This window comes from Artemia sp. Qi Xiang Cuo, chromosome 1, assembly GCF_049724085.1.
Source record: "Artemia sp. Qi Xiang Cuo chromosome 1, ASM4972408v1, whole genome shotgun sequence".
Lineage (NCBI taxonomy): Eukaryota > Metazoa > Arthropoda > Branchiopoda > Anostraca > Artemiidae > Artemia > Artemia sp. Qi Xiang Cuo.
Window position 1 is genome coordinate 91,434,900 of NC_142794.1, and position 24,073 is coordinate 91,458,972.

The window sequence follows — 24,073 nt, forward strand, 5'->3', positions numbered from 1 at the left end:
TCCCTTCACAATGCTTAGATATAACCCAAAAATGGCTTATTTTTACTGTTTAATATATTTTGTCAATACCAGCTGTTCATAATCCCATATAAAAAGAGCAACTTTTGTATATAACTTGATATTATGTCAAACCAATCAGAAGTGGGGGGGGGGGGTGAGGTTGTTACGGAAGAATAATACGAATATAATTGATACTAGTCAGTTAGACGGAACAAGCGCAAGACAAATTCTACAGAAAACAAGCAACACTATCATCAGTCAGTGTACACTTGAAATACAAAAGGGGGCTAGTTTACACTTTCAAAGTTTTTCACCTATTTTATTTTGGGGTTTAGGGTGCGAAGTATCGCCATTGATCTGCTGTTTCAATATTTACTAAGATTTACCCCCCCCCCCCTAATGTTCCAATATATAGCCCAAATTGGTTTCTAAATTTTTATATTTTCATCATATTTTGTTTCATTTCATTAGCATTAACTAATGAATCTAGCTCCTTCTCCATATAATTTTAGTATGACCTTAACAGAACAAGATTTAAAGTCAACTGATGAAATTGGAAGTTGGTGAGATGACTAACTGACTATTGTCACTTGTCACTAAACAAATGATAATCGTATTCTCATGAGAGAGAATGTTATCTTAACTTACAATGCGAGTAAGCGAAGTGGTGTATTTTCTCATCCTAATAACTGAGTGATTGTTTGATAAGATCAAATTACCGCGATGTAAAAAAATGTCGATACTCATGTCAATATAATTAAAATGGGAACAACGGATTTTTTCACGGGGGAAAAAAAATAGATTACTCAGAAAATGTGAAACTTCCTCATTAATCAAAAGCCTAACATAATTGTAACATAAATTCAAAAACGTAACAAAAATGTAACGTTTTAAGGACCGTAACGTAAAACGTACCGTTTTATTTAAAACGTACCAAAAAATGGTACGAACGTAACCATGGTGGCAACCTTGATGATCAGCAATGTTCTTTTCGTTGCTATTACGTGGTGAATATTATCATATTGGATGTGAGTTTTGTTTATTATTTTGTTCTTTATGTGTTTTGTTTAACTTAGTTTAGTTTGTTTGTTTGTTGTTTTTTTTCGGTTTAAAAAGGCATCCAGACGTGAAACTGAGATCTTTGGAATATTCATTATTTATAGTTTGCCTTTTTGTTTTTTTTGTCCACTGTCTTGTTTTAGTATATTACACCCTTTTTTCTTTATTTTCATTTGTATAATTTTGTTAATGGAAAGACAGTGTCTAAGAAGTTAAGAATCCAAGTGTTCGAATTAAAATCAAGTTGCCATCAAGCCATGACTAATTGGAGAAAAGGTCAAGACAGATAGTCTGAGTGAGAGGCATAGCTGGTATAAACCTTTTTCAGGATTGTTTAAAAATGATGTCATTTTTTACTTGTTGATATATACTCTATCATCCACCCATCCTAGGGCAGAACTAAGGTCCCTATACCCCAGGGTATAGGGGTTTAAGAAATTATTTCTGATAGTTTACATTTTAAGTATGATAAATTAACTCAGCACGATATAACGCTGTAAATTGAAAGTATTTTCTTTGTTACAGTTGAATTAATTAGAAGCATCAGATTAGGGGCAAATAAAACAGAAGCAATGTTCTTCCAACTATACGAACAAGTAGCAGCCATAGCGCGGATACCTATAGCAAGATTTTTTTCAGAAATTGAAAGGTTAGTATATTATTTGAATTACTGTTTAAATTTCAATTATTGCTGGTAGATTTAGTGTTTAATTTAGTTTTAATTTAGGCGTAGAGGCTATAATTTGTATTAGGAAAGAAAATACCCCCTCCCCTCATCTTGGTTTCAGCGATAGATGCAACCTACTAAAGAGCGAACTGTGAACTGTGCCCAGGACCGAACCCAAGATTTCGTTGTGTGTTTGAGTGTGTGCGTGTGTGTGTGTGTGTGTGTGGGGGGGGGGGGTTAACAATGAAATTTTTGTGAAGGGTTTTTTGCTTGCAGTTTTACGAGTCGAAAAAATATTTTGACTTTCCTTGTTGATGCAGTTGGGTGACTGCAATTTGACCTATCCTGCTTAGGGTTTCTGACCATGGTGATTCCAATAGTGCAATTTTAATTTCCAATGAACCTTAAATGGAAATTCGAAGAAGCAAAAACACTGAAAGGCTAATTTCTGAAGAGAAGTTCAAAATTGTTTGCTCCATTGCGGTATAAAAATTGCAACAATAATAATATGATAAGATGATAATATGATAATATAATAATATATAATATAATAATAATATAATAATATGAATTTCCGTAATTTATATTAAGTACATATCTCAAATCCTTTAGTGTCTTTCAGTTTAATAATATATTTGATGAATCTAATTGATTTTCTTTATCTGCAACTCCTCAAAGATGCTAAGGATAAATTCCGCCTTGCACTCTTTATGACAGCCTAATTTTGACGAAGATCCTTTGTAAGGTCGATTGTGTATATTTTCAAAACCTAAAAATGAACCAAAGCCTTATCCAGGATTTTGTTAAAGGAGGGGAATACCAAAAACCTAACAAAAAACGCCAAAAAAATGTGTTTTAATGCATTTTGTTACGTTTTGACGAGTCGGACAAACATTTTTTTGTGTGGGGGGGGGGGAGGAGGGCTCAAATCCAAAGCCGTGTCCTCTTTGGACACGGCCTCGAAACGAACAGAAATTAATCTAAAAAAGGAAAATTTTTCTGAAAGTTTTCTAACTAATTTGCCCTAGTAGGGGCAACCTTTTTAAAGAACGAATGAAACTAAAGAGTTAAGTTGAATTTAAAACGAAAAAAATGTATTATTAGAATTCCAAAAAACTGGCGCTATACTTAAAAGTATGCTTGTTGGAAATTTTTAGAGAATTAAATTGTTAGTCAAATTTATAAGCTTTGTGTTTTCAGTAAAGTGCTTGTTTTTTTTAATTTTTCATAAATACTACGAGAAAGTTTATCTGAAATAAATTTTCAGAGATATTTTGAATAAACTGCGTATCAGTAGTTTTTTTTTCCTTTTAAGGTAGGCTACATCCTTTTTCTTTACAATCACCAGAAAAACTTTTTTTTCAAGTTCATAATCCAAACCATCCAACTCGTGGATTCTGAGCCCACTGACTGGCAAAACTAGACTCTAAACGAGCTTTTTTTTTTTTTTTTTTTTTTTTTTTTTTTTTTTTTTTTTTTTTTTTTTGTATGGTATTTTATTTTTATGCACTATTTTTTTGTGTAACTGTATTTTTTTGTGCACTATTTATTTTTTTATTTTTATGTATGGTATTTTTTTGTATGCACTTTGCTGAAAAAAATATAAATGTTTTTACTTTTATAACTTTAATAAATCAAATAGTATTAATATTTTGATTACTAAATATTAGTATATGTATATTAAACTGACAATGCACATTCATTTGTATTTTTTTTTTCAGCAAAGTGCAAATTTTGTTCTGGCCTTGGGAAGCCATAGGGGTTTTGCGCCCAACTTATGTTAATTTCTGCTCGTTTTGAGTTTGACTTGGTTATTTATTGTAATTTCTGTTTTGTAATTTCTGTATTGTAATTGAGTTATTTACTTTTCTTTGAAAAACTTATTTTGTGGAAAAATATTTTTTAATTAATTTCTGTTCGTTTTATATTGACTTAGTCTTTTCAGGGAAACAGAAAATGACATTTTAAATCTTTTCGTTTTTTAAGACTTTATAGTTCTGCCTTCTATTTGTATGCTGGAGAAAAATTTTCAGCAATTTTTAACAATATATACCCTTTTATAAATCTGGACACAAATAGTGCTGTTTAATTCAGTTTCATACCTCCTCTAGTTGACCTGAAATGGAAAACTTAATACCATTCGCAAAAAATCTGTTTGCTTTCTTTGATAGCTTTGACATACTTACGCTATTTTGATTTGGTTAAATTTTAAGAGCAGAAGTAACCCCGAAAGTTTGAACATAATACCCTCAGTCGTTCTTGGGATACTGTTGAGATGCCATATTGGGAATTAGCATTATCATAGTGCATTTTGATTTAATCTTAAGGCAACATTTAGTTTTTAAACATAATGGGAAAATGGGAGGGTGGGAGTGGAAGGGGGACTTTCTGTTTTCAATCGAATGAGCCCTTTTCGAAGTTCCCACGACAACTCCGTCGATACGAGGTGCACTGGTCTAAACAACAACAACAAAAAATATCCCTAATCACTTTCGACTATTAAAAAGGGTACTAGCCCCTTAATTTCAAATCGAATGAGCCCTTTTTCAAGTTTCTACGACAAAGATTTCAATAAAAACCTTATATGCCCCCAGGGCATAACTTATAACCCTTGCCCTGAGGGTTGTGGGCGATTGTCCTCCTCAAAAACATATTTTCTATCTGGAAATCATCTACGCTGAACAAAATGGCTATTTCAAAATTTTTATTGGATGTGTTTGAGGGAATAATGGGCGTGAGGGGGGAAGTTACTCTCCAATCCCTTTTGACTATTAAAAAGGGCACTATCCCTTTGAAATTCCAATCGAATGAGCTATTTTTGAAGTTCCTACGACAACGCCTTCTATAAAAACCTTATGCCCCCAGGGTATAACTTACAACCCTTGCCCTGAGGGTTGTGGGGGAGTATCCTCCTCAAAAAAATATTTATTATCTCGGAATCAACTACGCTGAACAAAATGGCTATCTCAAAATTTTGTTGGGATGTGTTTGGGGGAATGATGGGCGGGGGGGGGGGGGCAGTTGCCCTCCAATTAATTTCGACTATTAAAAAGGGCACTAGCCCTTTGAATTTCCAATCGAATGAGCCTTTTTTGAAGTTTCTACGACAACGCCTTCTATAAAAACCTTATATGCCCCAGGGCATAACATATAATCCTTGCCCTGAGGGTTGTGGGGGAGTGTCCTCCTCAAAAATATATTTTTATCTGGAAATCTACTACGCTGAACAAAATGACTATCTCAAAATTTTGATTGGGTGTGTTTGGGGAAATGATTGGCGTGGGGGGCTAGTTTCCCTACAATCACTTTTGACTATTAAAAAGGATACGAGCCCTTTGAATTTCCCATCGAATGAGCTTTTTTTGAAGTTTCTACGACAACGCCTTCTATAAAAACCTTATATGCCACCAGGGCATAACTTAAAACCCTTACCCTGAGGGCTGTGGGGGAGTATCCTCTTCAAAAACATATTTTCTATCTGGAAATCAAAATAGTTCTTTCAAAATTATGTTCATATGGGGTTTGGGAAATGATGGGCATGGGGGGGGGGCTAGTTGTCCTCCAATCACTTTCGACTATTAAAAAGGGCACTAGCTATTTCAATTTCCAATTAAATGAATCCTTTTGTAAGGTGCTACTAGAACGCCTTCTATAAAAACCTTATATGCCCCCAGGGCATAAATTAAAACCCTTGCCCTGAGGGTTGTGGGGGGTTTCCTCCTCAAAAACATATTTTATATCTGGAAATCAACTACGCTGAACAAAATGGCTATCTCAAAATTTTGATTGGATGTGTTTGGAGGAATGATGGGCGTGGGGGGCTAGTTGCCCTCCAATCACTTTCGACTATTAAAAAGGGCACTAGAACTCTCAATTTCCAATTGAATGAGCCCCTTTTGAAGTTTCTACGACGACCTCTTCCATATGAAGTGCCCTACTCTAAAGGAAAAAAATAATACATAGTACATTGTGCCAACATCGTTCTTATATGCCCTCAGGGAATAACTTAAAACCCTTCCCCCGAGGGTTGTGGAGAAGTGTCCTCCTCAAAAACATATTTTCTATATGGAAATCAACTACGCTGAACAAAATGGCTATCTAAAAATTTTGATTGGATGTGTTTGGGGGAATGATGGGCGTGGGGGGGGGGCTAGTTACCCTCCAATAACTTTCGACTATTAAAAAGGGCGTTAGCCACTCCAATTTCCAATCGAATGAGCCCTTTTCGAAGTTTCTACGACAACTCCTTCGATACGAAGTGCCCGGGTGAAGAAGAAATAAAAACACATTGTGCCCACATCGATCTTTACTTAGGCAGCGCTAGCGCGCTGCCTATGATTCTTTTCTACTTCCTTTAGATTTGTTTTCTGATGGAGTATGAGGAGGAGTTTACGTTTTTTCTAGGTCAGAAGTCTTATGGATACATTTTAAGTGGTTTATGCGAAGTAGATCTTTCTTGTTTTTTTTGTTTTTTTCAAAATAATCATATTCAGGGTAAAGTCAATACTGTGGTTCTTAGGTACCAAGGGCTCTCAAGGTACCAAAGGTTCTTAAGGTACCAAGGCTCTTAATGAACCAAGGCTCTTAAGGTACCAAGGGCTCGTAAGGTATCAAGGCTCTTAAGATACCAAGGGTTCTTAAGGTACCAAGGCTCTTAATGAACCAAGGGCTCATAAGGTACCAAGGGCTCTTAAGGTACCAAGCCTCTTACGGTACCAAGACGCTTAAGGTACCAAGGGCTCTTAAGGTACTAAGGCTACTAGGTATCTAGAAAAACGGATACACCAGCATAAAGAAGACATAGACAAAGCGTTAATTGCTAATAGTTCTAATAACTCCTTTGATTCTGCTTTAGATAGCCATATATTTGATAATCCCAGTCACACAATACTTTTAAAAAAATCTTCTCTCATTAGTAGTGATTTGGGGATAAAACAGGTAGTCCGGGAATCAATCGAAATTAGGCTCAAAATAAATGAAAATATTTCCTAAATAGGGAATTGGGAGAATATTCACTTAATTCTTTATGCTCAAATTTAATTAAAAATGATATAACAAAATATTTTATTAAACCAACTGGCAATAGTATTAAAACCGTTACAAAAAGGCCTTTAAGACTACCTGCTAAAAAAGCAAGATTAGCTTTGAAAACTTGTAGTTAATAATTTTATTTTATTTCGTTTGATTGAGTTCATTTTCTCTCATCATTTTATTTATCAGTCCTGGTTGAACTTCGTTGAAATTAGGATGCTGGGGCTGTTTTAAAAGTTTTTAAGAGCATTTTCAGTTTTAAATTTCGTATTTTAATGTAAGTTGTTTATATATATATATATTTTTTCTTTAATGTTGTGCTGAAGACGGCTCTTGGACATAGGGCCGAAATATTCACCGATTTAAATTGCACTGTCTTGAAAAAAATGTCCCTATTGTTTTTAAGTTGTGTTTGTTTTCTCTTAAGGTAACAAGGCTCTTAAGGTACCAAGAGCTCTTAAGGTACCAAGGCTCTTAAGGTACCAAGGGCTCTTAAGGTACCAAGGCTCCTAAGGTACCAAGGCTCTTAAGGTACCAAGGGCTCTTAAGTTACCAAGGACTGAGACTTGTCCTGGGCCGGTTAAAGTACCACAGAGTGCCTATAGTCTTACGTGTTTGGAATGAATTTTGAAGAAGAAAGTACAGTATAAAATCGTCAAAATCTTCTATCTCAAGAGAAGTTAACCGCACCTCCTTTTCTAGGACTAAACTATGCCCTCCCTCACAAATAGAACTGTCAAGGACAGCGAAAATGAAATCTGATTGGATGATTTGGTTGGTATTTGTTTGCTTTAAAATTGAGAAAAATAGACAATTCTTAATGAAAAAGAGCTTCATGGTGCCGTTTTTTGGGAGTAGCGGGCAACAAATTAAGAAAAAAAAAGAAAAACGTGGGCGAAAATCAGCAAAAAAAACAACTAAAAACAAATAACACTAAACAGCTTAACAACGTTTGCTTCCTTTTGAAGCATGTTGGCCTACTTGTCTTTGGGAATATGTTTCAACTCGGCAACACTGGCCAAAATTTGGTCTTGCATTAAAAACTTCAAAAATTTGGAAGGGACATGGACAATTTAGGTTTTCAGTCATGAATACACCTAATATTGGTGCAGGGGTAAAACATTTTTTCGTTTTGATGTGATTGGTATTCTAACTAACCAATACGAATCTCATTCTGAAACTTGGGCGATCTAGAAGAAATAATATCGAGTTTTTTCATGTCTTTAACCTTGTTTTATGTTCTAACAGTAATATGATTATTTCTTACTTAGATTAATGAAAAAACTTTTTCTACAAAATAAGTTTTTCAAAGAAAAGTAAAGAACTTCATTAAACAAAAAATGAGCAAAAATGAAATCAAATAATCTACCAAGCGTGAAACTACCACAAATCAGAATCAACAAATAAAGGAAACCCTGAACGAATAGAAATTACAATAAATACCCGAGTCAAACTCAAAACGAGCAGAAGTTAACATAAGTTGGGCGCAAAACCCCTATGCCTTCCCAAGGCCAGAACAAAATTTGCATTTTACTGAAAAAATATAAATGTTTTTACTTTTATAATTTTAATAAATAAAATAATATTAACGTTTTGATTACTAAATATCAGCTTATGTATATTAAACTGTCAATTCACATTCATCAAACTTTCAATTGCGTTGAATAAAATGGCTATCTAAAAATTTGAATTGGAAGGCTCTGGGAAAAAGGTAGGCGTGAGAGGGGGGTAGTTGCCCTGAAATAACTGTCCACTATTTAACATGGCGCTAGCCCTTTTAATTTCAAATCGATTGAGCCTTTTTTCGAGTTTCTACGACAAAAACTTCAATATAAATCTTATATGCCCCCAGGGCATAACTTTTAACCCTTGCACTGAGGGTTGTGGGGGAGTGTTTGGGGAAAAGGGGGCGTGAGAGGGGGATTAGTTGCCCTCAAATCACTTTCGACTATTTAAAATGTTATAACCCGTTTGAAGTGCAAATTAAATGAGCCCTTATTCAAGTGTCTAAAATACAGATTTCAGTGAAAACCTTGTCTATAGGCTTATCTATGTGTATTATCTTTATGAATGTCTTCTCTATGTGTGTGTCGTCTGTGTGTGTGTGTCGTCTCTGTGTGTTTGTCGTCTCTGTGTGTGTGTCGTCTCTGTGTGTGCGTCGTCTTTGTGTGTGTCGTCACTAGCCCTTTGAATTTCCAATCGAATGAGCTTTTTTTGAAGTTTCTACGACAGCGCCTTCTTTAAAAACCTTATATGCCCCCAGGGCATAACTTAAAACCCTTGCCCTGAGGGCTGTAGGGGAGTATTCTCCTCAAAAACATATTTTCTATCTGGAAATCAACTACGATGAATAAAATCGCTATCTCAAAATTTTGATTGGATGTGTTTGGGGGAATGATGGGCATGGGGAGGGGGGCTAGTTGCCCTCCAATCACTTTTGACTATTAAAAACGGCACTGGCCACTCCAATTTCCAATCGAATGAGCCCTTTTCGAAGTTTCTACGACAACTCCTTCGATAGGAAGTGCCCGGGTATGGAGAAAAAAAAAACATATTGTGTCCACATCGGTCTTTACTTAGGCAGCGCTAGCGCGCTGCCTATGATATACAATGCAATCGAGGATGACATTTTCAACTTATAAATCTGGCAAAATTCACGTTAGGACCCGCCCAAACCTGCATCTTTGCCTAGGCAAGTGAGAACAAGGAATCTCGAGTCTGAACGTAGCTAACACACTTATCCAGTTTTCAAATCCAGCAATTTTTTTTTATTGCGGAATATATTTTTCCAGAAACTGTTTATTCTTCTATTAGTTTTGACGTCCTGAAAATGTTTTTCATAAGAGAAGTTTTTTTCTAGAGAGAAGATTCTAGAGAGAATTTTTTTTATAGAGAGAAGACCGGACAAAAGAATTTGTTAGACAACGCTATAATAAGCATTTTGAGTGAGACTGAATGTCCTTGCGCTTCTGTAACAAGTATTTTAGGAAATTTGGCATTAAAAGTATGTGATTTTTTCAAAGTTTAGCAAAGTTTAGTCTGTAGGCCTGTCAGGAAATATAGGGCACATGACGATAAAAGAAGTACAGATATTTCCTGCTGGGCTTCTATGGAATCTCGAATCTGAACGTAGCTGACACACTTATCCAATCTTCAAATCCGGCAATTTCAGCAAGTTCTATGAATTGAAGCAACTGGATATACAGTATTGATCTTGATTAATTGAGAATAAGACACAGTAGTACAGGCAAATGGAGGTTTGACCCGAAACAAATTGCAACAGATATGATTCTTACACCATCTTGTATGGACGTCACAAGGCCCTGCTGATCTGAATCTCAAAGGATAAAACCTAATCACAAAACACCAACTTCAAAATCTCAAATAAAACCTTTTAGTTTACCATCCCTGGCCAATATACATACTGCAACTACAGAACAACTTGGCTACACTATCCCCTGCCATTCAATATATCGCCAATATAGGACATTTGGGGTAATGGGCGTTATAGCCATTGCAACCAAACTTGGTATTTTGAAGAAGGGTATTCTCAACATTAGTAGAAAATAATAGTCCTAATATAGTATAGTGACGAAATTGTCGGGCTTGGCTTAATGGGAAAAATATATACCAAGCAAGCCACCAGCAAAACGGAAAACCTAACCGGGACAAAATCTTATTGTTTTTGGGTCATCACTTATCAGGGGTTTGTAGAACGATTAAACAAGAAACTTCTCGTTCTCTCGATTTGACATTTGCTAGAAACCAAGGATGGTTTCTGTTGTATGAGACGAGTCCAGGCGTAAGGAGGGATTGGCTCAACTGGCCTCTTAACCTCCGTGGCTTGGTGCTACAGTGAATTGTTAGTAGTAGTAATCTTTCAATGATGCTTCTTTCATTTCAATCCAAGACTATTTTTAAAATTTTTTAGGCTCCTTTAAATTCATTTTCGCGATAAACTATTACGACTGAGATTAATCAAAATGACAGTTACCATTCCCGAATAAGGTATAAACGGCTAGACAGTTCTCAATACGTGTTTTTAAAATTTTTCACTATAGGCCGTGGATTACTAGTGGATTAAGTAGATTACATTACTAGGTTAGAGCTACCATTGCAGCCATTATACAGCATATTATTTCTCATCAACAGACGCTAAAATAAATGGCACCCGTGGGCCCCCCTGCTCTGGGAATTGTGGGATCATATCTTTGCCTTGACCGTCTGAAAAAGAACTTGAAAACTATAAAAAAAATTCGGCCAATTTTAGAATCATTGCCAAGTACATATGCTGTAAAATCATAGAAAGATCTACATTATAAAAGAAAAAAAAAACAAAAAAGACGTAGAAGTGGGTTTAAATGATAACATGCATATTCTACCCACAACTCGAGGGGTCAACTGAGGGTAAAAAAGGGTGCTGACGTCAGGCTATATTTTTAAAGATTTGAGCCAGTAGAGATAAGTGGACTAATCTCTAATCCACTTATCTCTAACTTAGTGGACTAATCTCTAACATCTGACAAAAAAGGTTTTTTACCAACCAAAGCGTTGGTGAAAGGCGCGTGTATAGTCCCCGAAGCCGTCCGAAAACTGGTGGCACACACACGGTGTGTAATTTCTTTTTGTTTTATATATTCTTCTTATATATATATATATATATATATATATATATATATATATATATATATATATATATATATATATATATATATATATATATATATATATATATATATATATATATATATATATATATATATATATATATATATTGGCAATAAGGCTCTTAGTATGATATGAAGGGTGGCCGGCGTCTACCGCCCTCCCCCCGGAAAATATCCCCCAGAAAATACACCCCTGTGAAAAATTTCCCTCTTCCAGAAAATAACCCCGCGGGAAATACCCCCCCCCGTGGAAAACAAGGCTTTGCAAATTTGAGGATTTTATTTGAGTTTTTTTTAAATTTCTGTAGGGGGAAGAAATTTTGGTACATGTGCATTATGCACCACTTATCCAAGTTTACGCTTTGTGAAAAAACCGTTTATTTCGTTAGTTTCTTCGTTAAAAACAAATTTGGGCTATAGATTTGCATATTAGAGGGGAGCTGTAAAGTATAGCGGGTCTGCATGCAAAATGTGTTAGGTACAATTATTCTGTATATTATGAAATAAGAATTGTTTTCTGACTTCAAACTGTCCAAATACTTTACCCCCCCCCCCCCTAATGCGCAAAAATATAGCCCAAATTATACATTTCCCATGTATTCTGTTACTTGTCTTTGTCTTGTCTCGCGCTAAGCTGAAAGAAACGAACAAAGAAACCGTTTTGTTCTCGAATTTTACACAGATTAAACTTGAGTGAGTGGCGCAAAATACACAAGTACCAAAATTCCTTCCCTCTACAAAAAAAAACTCAAATAAAATTAAATTCTCAAATTTGGAAAGCCTTATTTTCCACGGGGGGGGGGTCCGTGGAGGGGTAATCGTCCGGGGGTAAACTCCTTCAGTTTATTCTATTGTTCGCTTAGTCTCGTTTTCTTTCGGATATCACAGGTGAATCTTTTCTAGGTCTTTGACAGAAATTGAAGAAGAGTTAGAAACCTCCGAGTCTAATGTTGAAAAGGTTGTGGCCAGCTTTTTTCATGACTTATATACGAAAATATATTGTAACAGCCGAAACGGCGTTGTTCTTAGTAACTTAGATGTCGGAAAAAAGTTTACTGATGAATTTGCATCATGCTTACGGGGTAAGTAGTTTCATATCTGTAATTGTGACAGTATAATTCAAGTAGATTAATTAGGGTTCGGCTCATTATCTAGAAAATTCAAAATTTGAAAAATAGGGATTTTTCTGGAGCTCAACTCAGTCATACTTGTCGCACTGCTATGATGTTTATACCAAGAGTATGTCATGCTATCTGCACTGAAATGACGTTTATACAACTCGAAATGGGTTCATCCCTGAAAAAAATTAAATAAAAAAAAAGTTTTTTAAACTGAAAGTAAAGAGCGACATTAAAACTTAAGACGAACAGAAATTATTCCGTATATGAAAGGGGCTGTCCCCTCCTCAACCCCTCGCTCTTTAAGCAAATTTTTTTATTGTTTTAAAAAACAAAGTTGTGAGACAGAGTCTAACTTTAGCGTAAAGAGCGAGGGGTTGAGGAGGGGCCGGCCCCTTCCCTATACAGAATAATTTCTGTTCGTTTTAAGTCTTAATGTCCCTCCTTACTTTTAGTTTAAAACACTTGTTTTTTTATTTAATTTCTGATCGTTTTTTAGTTAATGCAGCTTTTATTTTGACTCACTGTCATTGAATAAGTTAAACAAAATTTGCATAAAATTTTACTTTTCTTTTACTAAATAGCTGACTCTAAATTTGGTTCTGATGTAATTTACAAACTAACTTACCGAACGAACTTCTATATTCGTATATTTTTCTTCTGGCAAAAATTACAAAATTGCAGATTTTTGCAGATATGAGCTTGAAACCTATGTAATAGGGTTTTCTGATACCCTCAACCTGAAGGTGTGATTTTTATTCAAATTCTTTCAATTGTAGGGGATCTTCCCCTCTCTTCAAAAATCGGGTAAATTTTTCAGGCTCGTAGCCTTTGATGAGTAATACTAAACTTAATAAAATTTATGTATTTAGAATCAGCATTATAAGCCCATTCTTTTGATACATTTATTGACATCAATTTTCTGTTTTTTAAAGTTCTGATTATTATTGAGCTGTATCGCTTGTTTTTTTTTTATTGTTTTGTTTATTACGTATATGTTATTACGTATATGAGGGGGTTCTCCCTTTAGTCAATACCACGCTCTTTACGTTAAAATTTAAAAAAAAAATTAATTCACAAACCCCTGAATCACAAAGGCCGTTTAATTAGAATAGATAGCTCTTTTGAAAACACTAAAAAAAAAAAAAACTGGAGCGTAAAGAGCGAGGTATTGACTTGGGGGAGAACCCCTCATATACGTAATAAGTTCTGCTGGTTTTAAGTTCTAATGTTGCTTCTTACTTTCAGTTGAAAAAACTTGTTTTTTTTAAATTTAATTTCTGATCGTTTTTTAAATAATGCTTGGAAATCCGTCACCCCCTTCATAAAAATGTTCCTTACCCCAAAGAAACATCCTCCACGGAAAGATTCTCCGGAATAACCCCCTCCTCCAGCCCCCCCCCCACCAGAAAAAAATCCTTCCTGAAAATGTCTGTATTCTTCCCAATAACCAATACAAAATGTAAGCAATGGGCAAAGTTCATAACTTGCAGCCCTTCCCCTGGGAACCGTTGGTGAGTAAGTCATCCTAAAAGACATGTTTATTATATTTTCAACTATGCTTGACAAAATGGCAATCTAAAAATTTTAATTAGGTAAATTTGAGTAAAAATTGAGCGTGGGGGGGGGCCTATTTGCCCTCCATTTTTTTTGTCACTTTAAACGGGCACTAGAACTTTTCATTTACGTTCCATTGAGCCCTCCTACGATATTCTAGGACCACCGGGTCAATACGATTACCCCTGGGAAAAAGAAAAAAAAATAAAAAAGAAACAAATATTCACGCATCCATGATCTTTCTTCTAGCAAAAAATGCAAAATACCCCATTTTTGAAGATAGGAGCTTGAAACCTCTACAGTAGGGTTCTCTGATACGCTGAATATGATGTCTGATTTTCATTAAGGTTCTATAACTTTTAGGGGGTATTTCCCCCTTTTTTCGAAAATTAGCCAAATTTTCTCAGGCGCTTAATTTTTGATGGGTAAGATTAAACTTGATGAAACTTATATTTTTGAAATCAGAATTAAAATCTAATTCTTTTGATGTATCTATTGGTATCAAAATTCCGTTTTTTATAGATTCGGTTACCATTGAGCCGGGTCGCTCCTTACTTACAGTTCGTTACCACGAACTGTTTGATTTGAATAAAAAAACAAGTTTTCTCAACTGAAAGTAAGGAACAACATTAAGACTCAAAACGAACAGAAATTATTTTGTGTATGAAGAGTCAAATGTGATCGGAGGTCATTTAGACCCCCCCCCCAAAGCCCTCTTTTTCCCGAATGTATCTGATCAAAATTTTGAGATAGCCATTTTCTTCAGTCCAAAGATCAAATTAAAAAAAACTTGCGGGTCAACAGAACCCCCAGAGTCCGGGTGAAGGGTTCTAAGTTATGTCCCGGGGACCTATAAGGTTTTTAAGGAAGAGTTTGTCGTATAAACTTCTTAGGGGGCTCAAATTATTAGAAATTGAAAGTTCTAGTTCCCTTTTAAAAGTTAAAAGTGATCAGAGGGTAAATACCCACCCTCACGCCCTCTTTTCCCCAAATGCATCCAATTGAATTTTAAGATAGTAATTTTGTTTAAAATAAACCCAAGATCACTCAACACAACTCTGGGGTTTACACAATACCCCAGAACTTGAGGGCACATGTTGTAAGTTAGGCCCCAGGATCATTTAAGATCATTAGGTTTTTATGAAATGGGTGGTCGTATAAACTTAGAAGGGGGCTCATTCGATTGGAAATTGAAAGTTTCTATTTCCCTTGTTAAGAGTCTAAAGGGAATGGAGGGTAATTAGCCCCCCACGCCCTCTTTTCCCCAAATACATCCTATGGAATTTTTGAGATTGCCATTCTGTTCGAAATAGACCAAACATCATTTAGTTAAAAAAACAAAACTCCAGGGTTGAAACAACCCTCAGAGCCTGGGGGCAAGTTTTGTAAGTTATGCCCTGGGGGCATATAAGGTTTTTATGGAAGGGGTTGTCGTAAAAACTTTGGAGGGAATCATTTGATAAGAAATCGAAAGCTATAGTTCTGTTTTAATATTCACAAGTGATCGGAGGGCAATTAGGCCCCTCGTTCCCTTTTTCCCCAAATGAATTCGGTCGAAATCTTGAGATTACCGTTTTGCTCAAAATAGTCCATGTAACATATAATAATGGCTCTGGGGTTGACACAGCCCCGCAAAGCATGGGGTCAAGAGTTTCAAGTTATTCCCCAGGGGCATATAAGGTTTGTGGAAGGGGATGGTCGTATAAACTTTGGAGGAGGTTCATTTGATTGGAAATTGAAAGTTCTAGTTTCTCCATTTTAAGAGTCAAAGGTGATCAGAGGGCAATAGGTCTCCCCACGCCATCTATTTCTAAAATGTATCCGATCAAAAATTTGAGATAGAAATTATGTTCAAAATAGACCAAATGTTATATAGCAATGCCTTTGGGGTTGTTACGGCCCTCAGAGCCCTGGTACAAGGGTTGTAAATTATGACCCAGGGGCATATAAGGTTTTTATAGAAAAGGTGGTCCTCTTTTCCCCAAATGCATCCAATCTAACTTTTGAGATAGTCATTTTGTGCAAAATAGTTCAAAGATCATATAAAAATGGCTTCAGGGTTGACACAATCCCCAGAGCCCGGGGCAAGGGCTGTAAGTTATGCCTCAGGGGCATATCAGGTTTTTCTGGACATGGTGGTCTCATTGAAAACTGAAAAGTTTTGGTTCCTTTTTAAGATTCAAAAGTTATCGGCGGGCAACTAACCCCCCCCCCCCCCCCACGCCCTCTTTTCCCCAAATGTACCCGGTCGAAATTTTGAGATAGCCATTTTGTTCAAAATAGTTCAAATGTCAAATAACTATGGCTCCGGGTCTGAACCCCCCCCCTTCTGCCTTCAGGGAAGGGGCTATAAATTATAATAGTCACCCATCGCTAATATATGAAGTTTTTATGGAAGGCTTGGTCGTATAAACTTTGGAGGATGCTCATTCGATTGGAAAATCGCAATTTCTTTTATTTTTTTAAGAGTCGAAAATGGTCAGAGGGTAACCAGCCTGCCCCCCCCCCCTTCGCACTCCTTTTTCCCAAATGCATCCGATTAAAATATTAAAATAGCTCTTTGTTCAAAGTAGTCCAAAATTCAAATGATCATAACTTAGGGGTTGAAAAATCACCCATAGTTCTCGGGGCAAGGGTTTTAACTTATACAAGATTCCCATTGTTAACATGTAAGGTTTTTGTGGAAGGGGTGGCCGTGTTAGTTTTGGAGGGGGCTCATTGGGTTGGAAATTGAAACTTGTATTTTTCTGTTAAGAGTGAAAAGGGATCAAAGGGTAACAAGCTCCCCCTCCCAATTTTTACAAAAGGCAGATTGCGATTTAGTTCATAATAGTCCGTAGGCCGAATAACTATGCTTACAGGGTTATCCCCCCCCAGTAATCGGGGAAAGGGCTGTGAGCTATGCAAGCTGTTTATTGTTACGTTATACTTTGTTTACTTTGCTACTTGGATTTACTGATTTACGGGGCAACTTTGATTTACGGGGCAAGGGCCGTAAGTTATGCAAGTTGCTTTATGCTACATTGATAATTTGTTTACTTTGATAGTTTGTTACTTTGATATTGTTACTTTGATGCTAGTTTTGATACTTTGATGAAACTTCGAAGTTGAAAAAAAAAACTTTATTTTGCAATAGGCAATTTCGAGAAACTTCAAACTTTGCCAATCAAAAACAAACAGAAATTAATTAAAAAAAAACTTTCCGAAAAAGAAGTTTTACAAAGAAAACTAAAGGTCATATTAAACTTAAGATAAGCAGAAATTAAAAATCTATAGTAATCCAAACTCAAAACGACCAAAAATTATTATTAAAGAATAAATGAAACCCAAAACGAACAGAAATTAAATAAACCATCGTAGCAAACAAACATACAACAGGTAAAAAGAATTGGCTTTTTATGCTGGTTCCAAATATAAAAATGCATTTAGTTCAATGTTGCCCATTAAAAGCTACGAGCCTGAGAAAACTTGCGTGATTTTCCCAAAAATGGGGAACGCCCCCAAAAACTCAAGGGATCGTAATTAATATCGTACCATCAGATTCAGCGTATCAGAGAAATGTTTACTTGTTTTGTTTTATCCCAGGGCGATCATATCGAACCTATGATCCTAGAAGATCAGGAAGAGCCCATTCGCATGGAAATTGAAACTTATAGCGCTCTTTTAAGTGAGCACAAAGACTGAAGGGCAACTAACCTCTCTTCCACACCCCTTTTTCCTCAAAATCGCCCGATCAAGATTTTTAGATAGCCTTTTTGGTCAGCATGGTTGAAAGGTCCATTAATTGTGCCTCTGCGGATGATTTGATCTCCTTGAGCTCCTCTACAAAGTACTGTAAGTTATGATGTTTGCCCATTGTTTCCATTCAGTATTTGTTATTCGGACTTTTTTTCGGGCATTTAAGTGTACAGACATTTTTCGGGGGAGGGGGAAGTTTCCACGGGGAGAATATTTTGTGGGGAGAGAGGTTTCTGGGGTGCTTTCCAAGGGAAGTTTTACACGGTGGGAATTCCCTTGAATTTTTATAGGAAATCATTTTTATCTGACTTACTTTCTCTTATGCGACTCAGTTTTACGTGTGGAGATGTTCCTGGGGAACTGTCCGGTGTAAATTTTTAGCGTGTTTGGAATTTTCTGGGGGATTTTTCGCGGAAGAGATTCTCCATGGGAGAATTTTCCCAGGGTGAAACTATTCATTAGAGGGAGGGGGAGACCGGGAGAACTTTTCCACGATGTTGGGATTTCTGACATGTAGGGACCAGATTGTATAGGTCTATGTGAAACATTTATTACACAACAAACCGAAAGCCTTTTGTATATTCCAGGGGAATTTTCGAGTCGTTGTTCCTAGAAGTATGGCTGTCCCCAAATAAAAAAGTTATTGCGGGTGAAATTTATCTATCTCCGTCAGGGTCAACGTCTCAGTTTATGGATCACATGACTCAAGTTCTGGAGCTAGCAAAGTGTCAAAAAAATGAGCTTATTCTCATGAAATATTTTAATAATAGCCTCAGCATTCCGCTAACGGCCGAAAGAACAGATTTTCTAAATAATAAGGCAGGTTCATGACTATACCCTGCTGTTACGATTCCGACACGGGTTACTGAGAGTACGCATTCACTTATTGACATTACATTTACCTCATTGTTCCCAGAGTCAGTGGCAGTCCTCGTCAGCGACACATCTGACCACTTTCCCATTCATGCAACACTCGCCCTTTCAGAACCAGCTAAGATAAGGTCATGAATCAACCCCCTGTTACTCATCATATCCTTAACAGAGGAAAACTTCAAGAATTTAAAGAAGGTACTAGAACAATTAAACTGGGGCAACGTAATAGAGATTCAAGATGTAAAAAAACTATTTGAGTAATTTCACTGGACGTTCTTGGATGTATACAGTAGATGTCGCGTGAGAAACCCGAGAACTAATAAACGACAAAAAGACCAGCCAATTAGCCCCTGGATGACGAATGGTCTTCTGGCCTGTGTGAATAAGAAAAAACCTTTGGGGAGAGTATAGACGCTTTCCGAGCTTAGCGTGGCTAGCGGAGTGTGAGAAATACAGGAAAGTCCTTCGGAATGTGTTACGAAGAGCAAAGCGTGGCTACCTGAACCCAAAGCTGACGGAAAGTGGGAAGGCTGGTCGAAAAGTTTGGCGAATTATCATCTCGGTACTACGGCCAACCATTAAGTCTTCAACATTACCAGCGAAATTGGTCGTGAATGATGAAGAAATTACCGAACCTACACAGGTTGCCGCATCGCTGAGTACATTTTTCGCAAATATCGGCCAGACCATTGCAAATTCCGTCGGGACATCATACAAAGAATATCATACAAAGAATACCTTGGCCCGAAGTGCATGAAATCAATGGCAGTGGGTCCTGTAGCACCAGGTGAGCTTGAATTGTTCGTAAAGAATTTGAAGGGCTCTTCTGAGTCTGGTTTTGACCTTGTTCACACAAAGGCACTGAAAGCAGTAGTGACGACCATTGCTGAGCCTCTAACTTATCTTGTAAATCTTTCCTTAAATAAAGGGGTCTTTCCTGAAATGTTAAAAAAGGCAAAGATAATACCTCTTTACAAAGGTGGCTGTCATACAGACACAGAAAATTATAGACCACTCTCAAGCTTATCAGTTTTCTCGAAAGTCTTTGAAACGCCAATGAAAAACCAGCTTTACCAATATTTAGAGGCCAAAGGCTTTTTTAACAGCCGCCAATTCGGATTTTGGGCTGGCCATTCAACCGAAGACGCCCTTACTTCACTAAGTTTATTCCTAAACAGAATCCTAGATTCGGGTGCTTTACCTGCACCTGTGCTTCTAGATATTAAGAAAGCGTTTGATAGCATGCACCACGAAATACTACTAGGAAAGCTGGATCATATTGGAGTTCGTGGCCAAGTCCTAGATTGGTTTAAGTCTTACCTGGAAAATCATCGAATTTACACAGGAAATGACCATACAAATGATGTCGTAGTTAACTGCGGGGTGCAACAGGGCTCTAAATTGGGACCGGTATTGGTTCTTGTTCACGTAAATGATCTTCAGCAAGTACTGACTCCTGCAAGTACTGATGATTCACTTATGGCAAGCTCAGAATGGAACATCAAGTCTCTTAAAACCAAGCTACAAGACATTCTTGAAGAAAAGTACCTGTGGATGGACGCAAATCGTCTAGTCATCAACATTGACAAATCTAGTGTTTTATTTTTTTCATGTATAGATTCGCTGGCTCCTGATGTGATTGGTATTGAAACCTCTCGTGAACTTATAAAGAGACCAGAAAAAGGACACGTTCGATACCTAGGGGTTTTAATCGACAAAAAACCTCTCGTTCAGGCACCACATAGCAAGTATCGAGACGAAGCTTTCAAGGAACCTTGGAATCTTGAGAAAACTCAGTCACCATTTTCCTAAAAAAAATACTGATCCTGATTTACAATGCAGTTATCAAGCCTCACATTCAATATTGCTCTACAGTCTGGCAATCTAATTTCAAGACACATTTACAGAGACTAAACTCACTTCACAACAAAGCACTTCAAAATTAGGTCCAGCCCCGAACATACTATCAATGGCATCACTTTACAGACTATCTTGCACCGTTTTTTGTTTTAAATAATTTTCAGGAACACTCCCGTCACCATTTAAAGGCTTATTCACACTAGTATCACAAATCCATAGTTTAAATACACGATCTTCATCAGACATTTATATACCCCCGACACCGACAGCTAGGTCGGAATTTTCTCGTAGAATTGCGTGTACTAGAGAGTGGAATGCACTTCTGCAAGAGCTGAAGTCATATAAGTCTCTCGGCTCCTTTAAAAAGAATGTAAAAAAATATCTAAAACATTAAAAATTTATTACTAGATTTATTTTATTATTATTATTTTTAGAATTTTTTGATATTATTATTATTTATTATATTTTAGTTTGATACTTCAAGGGGTGTGAGCGGAGGAGAAGTTGTGTTAAATTTATTGTTATTTGATGGCGGTTAGGGGTGGAAATTGGAGAGGACAGGAGGCCACACTGTATTTAGAGTGTGCAATTATTACGGGTCCAAACGTGCATCAATGCACAAGGAATTGAGTTAAGTGTGTTTTATATATTTTTTTAATTAAAACCCATATTGAACTTGAAACAAAAACAAGTTTTAAAGAGGCCAAAGAGAATTTTCTAGGGGTGGGGGGGGGTTGTCCGCACGAAATTTTCAGGGGAAATGGCCAGCAGCTCTTTTGGCCTCAGGTGGCTTGGTACTGCAGTGAGTTAGTAGTAGAGGTAGTAGTAGGCCTAGTAGTAATATTTAAAATACTAAACAAAACCTAAGAGTAACTCACTGCAGCATCAAGGCGCCAGAGACCAACAGAGCTACGTAGGCTCCTCCTCCCTCCAATTTATTTAAAGTCTTACTCTTTATTCTTTATTTGAAGTACACTCTCAAAATTTCCAGTTTCCTTAACCCCTTCCTTAAGACCTTCCATCAAATTCGGGGACGACCTGTATTTCGTTTGACCCTAGATGGTTGGCCAAAAGGACGATCGTTGGTATAATCTGTCATCCGCAGAACGTTTCCTAGCCATCTCAACCTTTCTCTCATTATAGCCTTCAGAAGCGGACATTACTACATTTTTATACATCTTGCTGATTGAAATGCAGTCAGTCAGAAAGGTGCCCAAAACAATCCGTGCACAATTTCTCTTGGGAAAAAAATCCACCTCCATTTTTTTTAAGTACCCAGGTTTCAGAACCATACTTGACCACTGTCATCCCTGTAGCTTCCGATATTCTAATCTTGGGTCGCATACTTATCTTGCTATTATTCCAAACTTTCGTCAATTGTGAAAAAACACCCCGGGCCTTGGGTATTCTATTTCCAACATCTTCACTGCATTCACCCTCAATGCTAATAATACTACCTATGTAAGAGTAGCTTTTCACTTGATCAATCTTCTCGTCACCCCTTATTACCTCTTCACCTTCACTTATTCCTAGTCTAATCGACTTAGTCTTCTTAGCTATAGGTTTCAAGCCTGTTCCTGCACCTTGACCTCTCAAACCCCCCCCCCCCCCAAAAAAAAAAATTCATTTTGCTATTATTTTCATCTATAGCACACCCTAAGTCTAGGAGAGTTTTAGTTTCCGTTTTATTCCGTAGAAAATGAAGAATGGATTTTCCGTGTTCCTCAGGACAAAGTCTATCAAATGATCCATATAAATGGGAATGGAACGCAACCCTACTTAATTCCTGATTCAACACGAAACCAGCTACAAACCTCATTTCCCACCTTAACCGCAGCAATGTCATTATTTGCAGTCATGACTGTCAGCAATGTCAGTGATTTGCGCTAATCACTTGAATGTATTTAACTGGTATACCATACACGGATAGGACATTTACTAAAGCTCTTTAATCGGCTGAATCAAACGCTTGCTCATAATCTATAAAGCTGAGGGCGGAATGGTCTGATAACTCTGACACTTAATTATTAATTTGAGAGTGAAAATTTGGCCCCCTCCTTAAAACCTACTGTTTCACCCTTCAAACTTTATTCACTGCAAATCTTAGTTTTAAACGTATCATTATACTAAGTAGTTTACTTCCTACAGAAACCAAGCTACTGCATCTACATTTACCACACTCACTACTACTATGCCTTTCTTATAGAGGGGTAAGTTTAAGGTTTTTTCTAAAATCGCAAGGTACTTCCCCTTTCTAAAAAATCCTATCCATAATCTTAGTAATCTATCTCTAACTTCACAACCACCATATTAAAAAAAAAATCATTTACCACACTGTCACCACCTGTGGTTTTATTATTTTTAAATCCTTTTATTACTGTGTTGAAGCGTGTCTCTAAGCTGTCTCTAAGCTGTCTCTAAGGAAAATACATCTTCCTTCACCATGCTGGTACTCTTAATTTTAAAAATTAACTGGTCGGAATGACGGTATCCCTCCATAATGTCAAACACCAAAGAAATAGTTTATTTTGAGTGGACGGACAAATAAAACAGAAGCGTGTCAAAATGTTAAGAATTTAAATTGTTCTTTTGCTTTAATTTTTGTTAGATCTTTTTGGTGGTCATTCGTTGATCGGAAAAGTTGTTTAAAAATCAAGAATAACATGTTTTTTTTAGCAGTGTAAAGGTCTTTGGATATTAGTTTACTTATGAAATATTTTATATTTAAATGTAAAGAATTATTTGGAAAAAATATCTTTGCTGTGTGAAATTTATGTATGTAGTATCTGTTTTGAATACTTGTAGTATCTCTTTTTTTTACGCATGAATATTTTTATTTTATAAACTAATATTTTTTTTTTTTGAAGCAATAGTGCCACTACTAAGAGGTTTTCTTACGCAGAGAAAACACCTGAGAGTGGGCTATTTAGTTTTTCCTTTTATTTTTTGAATATTTTTATTCTTAGTTGTCTTAGTTTAAGGCCTGCTCGCGATGTACGGTTCTTTTTTAATTGCCAAAAGTTGAACTAGTCTGTAAGATATATTCTGGATCGAAGTCAAGGGAAATTACTTTTGAATGACATCCTCTAAAATTGCTCTAAAGACTTGGCCCTTTAGCATTGGTGCCTGAAGGTTTACAGAATCTAATTAAGAATAAAACATATGGACCCATGCCCATCAACCCATCAAAAAAAAAAAAAAATCTGAGGTGATGGAATAATATCCTCTTGTTTGATTTTGGGGAAATGACCCATATATTCCTGATGGTATCAAAAGGGAAATGGAAATTTCCTGGGGTCCTGGTGGTGTAAAGAGAGAGGCTTTGAAAAAATTGGGATGGAGAAGGAGTGTGCATAGCTGTGTTGGCCTCAGGTGGCTTGGTGCTGCTGTGAGTTGTTAGTAATATTGGTAGTATCAAAAGACAAAGCTGGTATCTTGGCAAACTCAGTAATAAGAATATGTAGTATCTTACTTGGCCTTAATAATGCAGGTGCAAATAATTG

General features: G+C 36.5%; 1 protein-coding gene across 1 annotated transcript in view; it reads left to right on the forward strand.

Annotated features, from left to right (window-relative positions):
- The window catches only part of dally (division abnormally delayed protein), a 137,740-nt gene that overhangs the window by 48,887 nt on the left and 64,780 nt on the right, over positions 1-24,073 (forward strand). Inside the window, exons 3-4 of the mRNA XM_089087746.1 lie at positions 1,585-1,708; positions 12,328-12,506. Coding sequence (XP_088943872.1) covers positions 1,585-1,708; positions 12,328-12,506 — 303 coding nt within the window. The remainder of the gene's footprint in view (positions 1-1,584; positions 1,709-12,327; positions 12,507-24,073) is intronic.